We start from the raw sequence: 10427 nt of genomic DNA on the forward strand, positions 1-10427 counted from the left end.
CAGGTATGAACTACCGTTCAGTCAAAGAGATGAAGGCTCGACTTTAGGTGTGTCCCACTTAGGGATCTTCTTTACAACTGCACTTGATATATATCTTTCGATATTTTCTCAATTTTTATGCAGAGGGAAAGCTTTTATTAAAGCGCATAAAGTATTATACGAGGTCTAGGCCATTGCTGACGCAAAATCAGAAGACCAGGTAAAATACCCCAGATATCAAACAGTATAAAGACCTAGTATCTCAGAATCATGCAATCTCTCAAACAAGATTTCGGGGGTTACCCATATATCCGAGAGATGTTCCCCACCAGATAAGTAAGTTATTGATTTTTAGGTTTATATCTCGAAATCAATTTACTAAGCGTATAAAAACCTACTGGCACATCATCAGTGAGACCGTTTATCACATTTTAACTTTCCATTTCTCATGAAGAGTATTTAAGATATCGGTTATGTCCTCGGTGCAACCCGAGTCAACAATCCACCCATTACCTTCGTCGAAAATACCTGCCATATTAGCCATAGGTTTCGTGACCTCGACATTAGCCGTAGTGGTAAACATGTGCAAAAATTGTTGGTATTGTTCTTCGTTTAAGCCCGGTATGGGGGTGGCCCTACTTTGTCTTGGTTCACCCGCAGCCTGCATCATATCAACGCATCCGGCCTTAGCCTTTCCTTTCTCCGTCTTCCCCTTTCCCGGCCACCATTCCAGGTACCCGATTCGTTTAAAGCACCCGTCACAGTAATGCTTGTCTTTCCTACAAAAGGCGTAATGCTCCACCTTTTCATCAGCAACCTTCTTGCTGCTTTTGGATATGTTTCGGTTGTGTGTGCCAGCAACCCCGTCTTTGTTCACAAATGCCTGAAACGCAGCGGTGTTGGTTTCTTGCCAATAGAGACTACCTTTTGTTGCTCATCTTCTGAAACAAGATGATAGGCTTCTCCTAGGCTGGGTATGGGCTTCATAGCAAGGATTTGGGTTCTAATGGTAGAATATTCGTTGTCGAGTCCAAGTAAGAACTCATACAACTTCTCTTTATCCTTGGAATTGGTCATCTTCTTGCTCAAGCCACATGTGCAGCCCGTACAAGAACATTTAGGAATCGAAAAAACTGCATTTATCTCATCCCAGAGTGTTCTTACTTTGGTGTAGTATGCTAACACAAAGGAGCTATCTTGCTTCGTTGTCATCAGAAGTTGTTTGAGTTCGTATGCCCTCGGGGCACTCTCCTTCCCGAAACGCTCCTGTAAGTCCTTCCATATCTCTTTTACGGAGTTAGCATATTTCACACTAACTCTAATCTCCTTCTCCATGGCTGTAGTTAGCAATCCTCTGATCATGGCATCACATCAGAGCCATGACATGTGGTCTGGATGTGTCTTCTCCGGTTTTTGTAGAGTTCCATTGACAAAGCCTATCTTGTTTTTTGCAAACAGAATGTCTCCATCTCTGAAACCCAGTCGAGGTAATTGTTGTCATTTAAGGCTTCATGCACATGTAACTGTCGTGGGTAATCAGAAAGGTGAAGATAGTAGCGGTGAAGTGTGGTCTCCGACAACATTGCTGGTCACATTCGGTTCCTTTTCTTTGTCGCCGACCATGGATGATGGTCGGTTAGTTTAGGGTTTTTGGGTTTTGTCTGAGCATGTTATGGAACAGCGCTCTCGCTCTGATACCATAAAGAAAAAAAAAAAAAAACGTGGCTCATTCAATAATTTGTATAATACAAGGTGCAGAATATATACCCCGAAGTAAGAAAATATTCAGCCTAAAAAAAGCCTTACACAAAAACAAAAAGGCAACACAATCAATCAAAGGTAATAGGAGGGGGGAAATGTAGAGGAATTATTTCCTTCCAATATAAGTTACTCGAAATCAGACGGGAGTGGGTTTGTTTCCACCCTTCTAGTGGCGGATTTGTAATTTGAATATTCAAAATACTCTCACTCACACTCTCATTACCACCACCGCCATTTTCTCCGGCAACCACCACCGGCACAACATGGCCGCTGCAAAACCTACCGTCCGATCAATCTCTCAACAAGCATTTAACGAAATGGTTCAGGAAAACATAGACGATCTAGGTATGGATCCAGCAGAAGCCCTAGCCGACGCAATCGAAACCCTAACTCTTCAAGGCGTAGATCTCTCCGGCATCGTCACCGATACACTCCCCGGAGAAACTAATCCGGTGATCCATTCGATTGATCGAATCAAACAGTTACAGTTGCTGGATTGGACCGATGAAGCTGTTGTAGATGAGGTTTTAGGGTTGTTGGATGGCTTGGGTGAATTGTTGCGTGTTGAGGGATCTGGAAATGGTGCAATTGGTGCTAGAAATGGTGGTGTGGATGCTATGTATGAAGTTTGTTTGAAAGCTAGGGCTGGTGGTTGTGGTTCTGTGCTTGTGAAGGGTTTACATGTGTTGGCTGCGTTTCTTCTTGGTATGATTGGTTAAACTGATCTGTTTAGTTGAAAATTTTAGTGTTCTTGAGCGTGAATTTGAATGTTTAAATTGTGAATTATGTTGAAGGTCAGGTAGTTTTAGTTCTTGATCATAGTGGTTTGATTTCCTTACATGATTAGTGTTCGATTATATCTTTATGATCTATGAACGTTTAATTGAAATGTGGATAGAATACAATTTGCTAGTTCTATCTCATGACCGGTAAACATGATTTTTGTATGACCTGCTTGGTTTTAAAAGCCGAGGAGCGCACAAAAGTGACAAGGTCTAAAACTGAGGCATGGATATAGTTTTTTTTTTTTTTTTATTTTATATACTTCCTATAGGTTTCTAGCATCTTTTACCCAATATTTAGACACGAATACGCTTTATATATGTTTTAATACTGAAATTACATACATGTACAACCTGAAAAGCATGCTGTACAACAACCTGCCACACAAAAATATGAGAAATACATGAGGCGCACATCTCAGGGTCACTTTTTTTGCCAAAAAACGTGCCTCGGGTGTGCTTTTTGTAAAACATGCTCCGGAACTTGTACATGCGCGTTTTGTTAAACCCAGATGGCCTGTACAGGTTGCTAAAACTAAATTAACGAATAGATCGCATTTTGTAATGTTGAAGTGTTTGGCAATGCTATCCAGTTTATACAGTAATAGGGGAAACCGAATGAAATGGAAATGAACTCTACACCTTATCCCGATTGTACTAGATCACGTATTGTCAATTTTAGCAACCAAGTTATAATTTATTACTGATTGTTGCAATGAATAATCTATTCAACCGATAGCTGACCAATTTTTTTCTTAATTTTCAAAAATTGTTGACACGATATGACATTTAATAATTACTTTCAAATATAAAATTTTAAGTGGTTGAAATGAGTCATTTAGAAAAAAATGTGGTTGGTTGCTAAAATCGGTAATAAATCATGAGTAGTACTTTCTATTTTGCACGTAATTTAGAGCAGGGGTGCTAAATTGAAGAATAAGTGTAAAGTTTGTTTCTATTTCGTGCAGTTCGCCTGTTGTAATATTGGTTTTTCCTCATGCAGATCTTCAAAGTACAGAAACTTTTAGGCAACGCGGAGGACCAAAAATGTTGATTGAGATCCTAAACAAAGAAACTGAAAATGTGAATATTTTGAACAGTGGTTTTTCTGTTGTTGCCGCTGCTTCAACTGGTAATGAGGTTATTAAAGAATCGTTTGTGGAATTACACATAGATGAATTAATAGTTACAATTATGAAGAAACATACAATAGGGACCATTCCCTGTTTATATGATGCTATCAGAGTGCTTTTGGCTGCTGATGATAACCGTGTAGTGGCTTCACAAGTAAGTTACTTTCAGATTTACTTGTTTAAATATTATCCTATAATTCGTTTGTTTTTTAAATAGATATTTATTTCTGTATTTATAGGTTTATGGCTATGCTCGACAATTTGCGAAAGTTGGAATTGCTGAAGTTCTTGTGGAGTCGTTAAAGGATGGAATTAGCTCACCAGGTCTTGTGTCAGCAACTATCGCACTAAAAGCCGTTGCAGTGAATGTGAGTGCTAATTTTCCAAATGCTAGTGAAATTTTTGCTTTATGCGTCTATGAGCTTTACATTTTTCCAGTTATAGCAAACAAACTTCAAATTGTGTGCTCGAAACGAGCCGAGCTTGAGCCTAAAACAAAGTTCGTTTATTTATCGGCTTGAGCTCGAGCCTAGCATGTGAAGCTAGTCAGGCTCGTCGAGCTATAGTGTAATATTAGTTTTTATTAATACTTAATAACATTTACCCCTTTTTACGAGCATGTGAAGGTTGTCTAGCAAACAAACCTAAAAATAAGCTTATTTTAGTAAGCGAGCCCGAGCCTGATCTTCACTTATCGTGCTTGCGAGCCTAAACGAGACTATTATTTATATTAATTTTATTTAATATATTAATTAATAGATAATAAACGAGCTGAGCCCAAGCCGAGCTCGAGATATTTACCAACGAGCCGAGCTCGAGCTTACTGAGCCGAGTTCGAGCTCGTTTGCACCCCTATTTTTTTTACATGTCCAAAGAAATTATATGTTTTGTAAAATAGTTATGTATTTAAAAAAATAATAAATATCAAATCAGATGTCACTTGGTGTATTTATACATACACACTGACACAAAATATATCAGGTAACCATATGTGAAAAAATCAACAAAGATAATACTTGCTAAGGGTTGAAGAGGTCATTTGTTGTAACAGTCTGTAACAAAATGTAACTTGGGTGCTAAAATCGGTAGGAAAGTGTAAATTATTCTATTTTGTGTCTCAATTAAAGTGGGTAGCAAAAAATTAGAAAAAAGTGTAAAGGTTGCTTCTGTTTTTTGCAGTTTGCCCTTGTTCATACTTTAAAGACAAAATCCACTGTGTTATGAAGCATGAAGACTTGTATAAGTTATAAAAGTAAAAACTTTGATAGCTTATAGCAATTTAGTTTCTGAATATCATATAGTGAATCTTGTAAAATTTGTTTACCATGAAGAATAATCTGTACGCTCAGCTTTTAGGGGTGTAAATGAGCCGGGCCAAGCCCGAGCCTTCCACTTCTCGAGCTCGGCTCGTCATGTTATTATGAAGCCCGAGCTCGGCTCGGTTTGAGTCTACTTATTTGAGTTTGAACTCGGCTCGTGAGTAAAACCCAAAGCTCGAGCTCGGCTTGAGCTATATTGAGAACAATCTCAAATGAGCTAACAGCTCGGCTCACAAATGTTATTAGTTTAATTCATATGGGCTTAAGTTGAAACCGACTTGGGCTTTTTAGGATTGGGTTATAATCATCAGTTTCATTATAATATATACAAATAAAACTAAAATTTTGTTTGGGCTCGTTTAGGTTCGCGAGCCTAAACGAGCTTTTTATTTCAGACTCGTTCGAGCTTTTAACCGAGCCGATCCCGAGTAGCTCTCGAGCCTCTGGGTTTGTTTACACCCCTACTCAGCATATTAATGTACCTTTAACATAAATCCTATTATATCATCAATGGGTTTATAATTTTTGGTCGTTTCAGGATGAAATATGCAGATCGGTTGCTGAAAAGGGTGGTATAGATTCATTGCTCATTTGTATTGATGAAAGTGGTGTGCAAGGGAATAAAATTGTGGCTAAAGCTTGTTGCTCGTTATTATCAAAGGTTTGTCGAAATATTTCTAAAGTCTCACCTTATATACTATTTGATCATCTGAAAATATCCGAACCTGATTAAACCGATCGATCTGAATCACAATTGGGTAGATCGGTACATCTATACTTATGAAATGAGAAAAATGCCCATGAATCTATTATCTTCTTAAACGAATAGCAGTATATGGATTGCCAAACTATATTACTTTTATCGTATTATGCTTCTTGAGATAATGTATCCTTCCGATACGATTAACATATAGTTCCTGATTAGTTGGCTGGAAGCGACTTTAACAAGAGTGCTATTGTCGAAAGGGGAGGGTTGAATAGACTTATCACACTTTCTAGCAGACTTGCTGACGATCCTTCTGTTCTCCAAGAGGTAAAAAAACTCTCGCAATGGTATATTTAAACATTTATTAATAGAATTTCTCTTGCATCTTTATTACAACCGGCTTGTTGTCCTACATAACATACATTTGTCAGGTGATGACTATCATATGCACCCTGTGCCTGCGATCACCCGCAAATGCATCTTTGGCAATGGAAGCAGGAGCAGGAGACCTTGCTATTCAATCGATGCAAAAGTTTCCTCTCTCATATCAACTGCAGAAAAACACTTGCCTTATGATCCGTAATCTTGTCGCCAGAAATCCAGAAAACAGGTGGATTTTTATTGGTTCCTAACTTTCTTTTATGTTTTTTAAACATGTTGTAAGAATCTGTTTGGTTGTACATTTGCAGGCCCGTTTTATTGAGTAATGGTATCGAGAAGATAATAAGGAATGCTAAGGAAAACCACAAAAGCTGTAAAGATGCAGCCGTTGCTGCTCTTAGAGACTTGGGGCTTGAAAACTACAACTCTTAGGTGTGCGCCGCTCGATCATATTTTGTTGCCTGAAACAGATAATTTTGTATTAATTTGGACTATTGATGTGATATATGTGATTCCCATGATGCCGAGGTTGATTAAAACACTTTTTTTTTCAATATTATTGAACATACATACCTTTTTTTTACGGGAAACACTTGGAGTATGCTGCCTTCAATTTTTCAAGTCTTTCAGTAACCTGCACACGTGGTGTATATATCGAAAAACTATTAACAACAACAACAACTGTAGAGAGTGTATATATCGCACAATTAGCAAAGTTATTGGCAGAGTCAGGGGAGGGTGATATATAGGCAAACCTTACCTCTATCCGTTGGGATAGAGAGGCTGCTTTTAGAGAGACACTCGGCTCAAAAAACATACAAGCAAACAAACATAGAGAACGTATATTGAAAGAAAATAAAAAAATAAATAAACGTATCACCGATGGCGATAACAGATCTTTCTTAATGTGAACATACCACCCTTTGTGCCGCCTGCAGCTCCCTTGTTATTCCAGCTGCAAACATATATATGGATGTCAACAATTGATTTTTAACTTTGAAATTTAGCATAAAAAACTAGACCTTCATGGAATAATATCATTTATATTCTTATATAGTATCGTATACACCCTCGACCAATATATACAGGTAGAGAATGTATAATAAGTTTATTTCCTTTGAGTATCGTATACACCCTCGTGTATGTGAAATTTTTAAGTTCGTATATGTGAAATTTTGAAATGAGTGCCTAACCATCTTTCGGTTCCAGCTCTTTTGCCTTCTTGAAACTGTCTACTGCGTTATCAACCTCATTGAGCGCCATATATGCCTGAATGATGCAATTAACGGTTTTTACAGTTACACAGTTTCAATAAACTATTTAATCTAGTCACCAACCTGACCTTGGCGAAACCAAGCCTTCACGTTGTTTTCACCGTCACGCAATGCAAACTCGATGTCAATCAATGCTCCCTTAGGGTCCCCAAGTTTCAGCTTACAAGCCTGAGGATAATGAAATGGTTTCAAGATTTTTTTTAGATTACGCGATTGGTTATAACTCGAGACTTACAGCACTGTTTGTGAATATCTGTGCCTTCTTTTTCCCGATAGAAATAGTTCCGTCTGCAGATTTCAACCAATAGAATCAGTGGTGGCAATCGGCCGGCATAGGAAGGTTTTGGTAATCCTAGTTCTATACCCGTTTATGAAACTATGACTTGTGTTTATGAACATTTTCGGATACAGTTATACCTGCCAGACCATATTATACATTTATATGCCTACGAGATACACGAATAATTTCACGTATCTACTTTATCTTTGAATAGTTTTAGAAATGCATTTGAATATACAAAGTTGGCCCACTTTTTAAGAAAATAAGATAGATGTTTGAAAAGTAGATACTTGACAAAATTCTCTATGTAAGTAAAAAAAGTAAAAAGTGAGGCAAGTATCGCTTCATAGTCCGACCCGGTACCACCTTCAAAACCTGTTTGACCCAACCCGCTAGTTTGTATACTGGTTTGGACCCTAACCGGTTTGACCCCAACCCGACAGTTTGGGGTACCGGTTTGGGCCCGAACCAGTTTCAGCACGACCCAAATCGATATGTATAGCTTCGAATATTTACCCACTAAAACCGGTTTATAGCTTTATAACCTGAACCGGTTTCGCCACAAACTGATTTTGACCAAAGATGACCAACTCGGTTCGGTGGGTTTTCCAAAAAACCCGATTTGTACACCTCTAGTTATCCCCGTGATATGGTGAAAAAAAAGTACATAATATGGTGAAAAAATTTTGGTTAACCTTCATCAATTCCTTCTTTGTCCCAGCAGACATCCAAATAACGCACAGCTTTCTTATACTTTCTTAGAGCCATTTTATAATCTTGCTTCTGTATACAAACTTCAAGAAATAAGAATTTGAAATGAAATAGTTTCATTAATAATCACCTAATTAGTCATTTACCTTAAAAGCTTCATTCCCAGAAGTCCGGATCGAATCGACAGCATCCAACCACCACGAGAGCTGACTTGGCCCGTTGTCAAGGTCAGCGGGCCAGTCAGGATACTCGTCTCCGTCTTTAAAAAAGTTTCCCATTCCATCATCCTCCCCGTCTTTAATCTCGCCACAGTTCTCGATGACAACATCGAGAACCGGGCGATCATCGTCGTCAGTAGCAACGTGTTCTATCGACTTCACGGTCCCCATCCCTTTAACCACTTTCCCAAACACAACATATTTCCCATCCAAGTTTGGAGTCCGGGTCGTGGTGATAAGAAACTGCGACCCGTTTGTGTCTGGGCCCGAGTTCACCATCGACAACATTCCTTTTCTCTCATGTTTTAGCTCGAAATTCTCGTCTTCGAACGTTGGACCGTAGATGGATTCTCCACCGGTTCCATCCCCGCCCGAAATATCACCTCCTTCAATCTTGGAGCTTTTAATCATCCGGTGAAAACGAACACCCTGAAATCATCGAATACAGTATCAGAAGCAGAACTTTTTACCGAAGGTCATCATAAGATTCTTTTCTTTACTGGTTATAACTAGGGAGTCCAACTCATGTTTTTGTTATAAAAAAGTAAAAGACTCATATTTTATATTAAAAAATCCAATGAATTCCAACCTTTTAGTCGGGTCATGGTAAGGTTTTTTTTCCGCTGATTATAACTAAGAGGTCCAACTGATGTCCTTGTTAAACAAAAAAACTCATATTTCATATTCATATTTAAAAATCTAGTGAATTTCAACCTTTTAAAGGGGTCATCATAAAACTCTTTCCGCCGCTACCGTTTATAACTAAGGGGACAAACTCATGTTTTTGTTACATAAAACTCATATTATATATTTTAAATCCAAGGTGATGGGGTCAACTGACACTCTGAACCCTCTCTGGTTCCGCCCCTATCGTGCAATTAAGTATCGAAACGAAACTAAAACCGTTGTAGACAGTGGCGAAATATAGAAGGGGCGGGGAGGGGCACCCGACTCCCCTGAACTTTTCATGTAGTTTTCGTATAGAAATTTTAGAGTATATACGTTTTCGACCCCCGTCATTCGGGTCAAGCTTCGGTTGTAGATAAATACATACATACATACCTTGTAGTGCAGTGGAACTCCGGTGATGGGGCTAACACCCTTCTCACCGGTACAGAGTGCCCGGAAATTCTCAGCGGTTTTCGGGACGATTTCGGTGAACAATTCCACCACAATCCTGCCCTCTAATTCTCCACCGATGCTAATATCCAGATAACACCTTCCTCTTCTCATATCTATGTAAATCTGAATTGAAGATGAAGGTTGATTGATGATCAATGATTACTTGAATCTGTAATTGAGTTATAGAATATAAACAAACTAGACTTCTTGCTATATATGTATATATAGATATAGATATATATGGATAGGAGAATTGAATAATTAATAGACATGGTGACACTCTTGTCCCCTGTTGTTGCTCCTTTCTTCTTGCTTCAGTTTTGTTTCCCCATTTTTAATTTTTTATTTCTTTATTTTTTTCCAAATTTGTATGTATAATCATGGACCCTTATCATTAATATAAGTTATCTATATCTATATTACTTTTTAATATAAAAAAATGTAAAATGCTAGAATAGTCTCAGAGTTTAAGCCACTTTTCTCACTTTAGTCCAAAAATGAAACCTTTTGTGTCTAAGTCCATGATGTTTCATTTTTGTTACCATTTTCATCCGATTGACAAACTTAGTTAAAATTTTCTATTGATTTATCACTTTTTTGTTGGTTTCCTCATTTTGAAGGGTATAATCATCATTTTCTACCATAATATATCTTAGTTAAATAAGGAAAATGATAAAAAAAAAGAAGAAATTAATTGAAAATTCTAATCAAGTTTCCTAATTGGATGAAAATGACCAAAAAAATGAAATTTTAGAGACGCA

At 37.9% G+C, this 10427-nt stretch overlaps 3 protein-coding genes across 6 annotated transcripts; 1 reads left to right on the top strand and 2 right to left on the bottom strand.

Annotated features, from left to right (window-relative positions):
• Nucleotides 1-403: 403 nt before the first annotated feature.
• LOC110919278 lies at nucleotides 404-1314 on the bottom strand. Its single transcript, XM_022163551.1, has 2 exons — nucleotides 904-1314; nucleotides 404-862 (listed from the first exon to the last, which is right to left on the bottom strand). Exons 1-2 carry the CDS (start codon nucleotides 1312-1314, stop codon nucleotides 404-406), a joined length of 870 nt encoding a protein of 289 aa, XP_022019243.1.
• A 460-nt stretch (nucleotides 1315-1774) lies between these two features.
• Nucleotides 1775-6653, top strand: LOC110918032 (armadillo repeat-containing protein 6). Its single transcript, XM_022162427.2, has 7 exons — nucleotides 1775-2445; nucleotides 3526-3809; nucleotides 3895-4023; nucleotides 5513-5635; nucleotides 5900-6007; nucleotides 6112-6290; nucleotides 6370-6653. The coding sequence occupies exons 1-7, from the start codon at nucleotides 2004-2006 to the stop codon at nucleotides 6491-6493; spliced, it is 1389 nt and encodes a 462-aa protein (XP_022018119.1). The 5' UTR covers nucleotides 1775-2003; the 3' UTR covers nucleotides 6494-6653.
• Nucleotides 6009-10038, bottom strand: LOC110918033 (peptidyl-prolyl cis-trans isomerase CYP40). Of its 4 annotated transcripts, XM_035985715.1 has the most exons (10): nucleotides 9937-10019; nucleotides 9607-9789; nucleotides 8473-8973; nucleotides 8311-8398; nucleotides 7571-7623; nucleotides 7399-7503; nucleotides 7255-7330; nucleotides 6979-7016; nucleotides 6635-6695; nucleotides 6033-6522 (listed from the first exon to the last, which is right to left on the bottom strand). In XM_035985715.1, the coding sequence occupies exons 2-9, from the start codon at nucleotides 9775-9777 to the stop codon at nucleotides 6642-6644; spliced, it is 1086 nt and encodes a 361-aa protein (XP_035841608.1). In that variant the 5' UTR covers nucleotides 9778-9789; nucleotides 9937-10019; the 3' UTR covers nucleotides 6033-6522; nucleotides 6635-6641. The 4 variants fall into 4 exon arrangements, 3 of the variants coding, with proteins under 3 accessions (XP_022018120.1, XP_035841608.1, XP_022018122.1); XR_002581026.2 differs by having other exon boundaries at nucleotides 6009-6522; nucleotides 7404-7503; nucleotides 9607-10038; XM_022162428.2 differs by having other exon boundaries at nucleotides 6009-6522; nucleotides 9607-10038.
• Nucleotides 10039-10427: the final 389 nt, after the last annotated feature.

Source organism: Helianthus annuus, chromosome 16 (assembly GCF_002127325.2).
Source record: "Helianthus annuus cultivar XRQ/B chromosome 16, HanXRQr2.0-SUNRISE, whole genome shotgun sequence".
NCBI lineage: Eukaryota > Viridiplantae > Streptophyta > Magnoliopsida > Asterales > Asteraceae > Helianthus > Helianthus annuus.

Coding starts and splice junctions, on each gene's coding strand:
- LOC110918033 (XM_022162428.2), bottom strand. CDS start 9,777: ATGAGAAGAGGAAGGTGTTATCTGGATATTAGCATCGGTGGAGAATTA. Junction 7,331..7,398: donor CTTGGTTTCGCCAAGGTCAG/GTTGGTGACTAG, acceptor TGCATCATTCAG/GCATATATGGCGCTCAATGA. Junction 7,017..7,254: donor AGAGCTGGAACCGAAAGATG/GTTAGGCACTCA, acceptor ATATGTTTGCAG/CTGGAATAACAAGGGAGCTG.
- LOC110919278 (XM_022163551.1), bottom strand. CDS start 1,314: ATGGAGAAGGAGATTAGAGTTAGTGTGAAATATGCTAACTCCGTAAAA. Junction 863..903: donor CAGAAGATGAGCAACAAAAG/GTAGTCTCTATT, acceptor GCTGCGTTTCAG/GCATTTGTGAACAAAGACGG.
- LOC110918032 (XM_022162427.2), top strand. CDS start 2,004: ATGGCCGCTGCAAAACCTACCGTCCGATCAATCTCTCAACAAGCATTT. Junction 6,008..6,111: donor ATCCTTCTGTTCTCCAAGAG/GTAAAAAAACTC, acceptor TACATTTGTCAG/GTGATGACTATCATATGCAC. Junction 6,291..6,369: donor GCCAGAAATCCAGAAAACAG/GTGGATTTTTAT, acceptor GTACATTTGCAG/GCCCGTTTTATTGAGTAATG.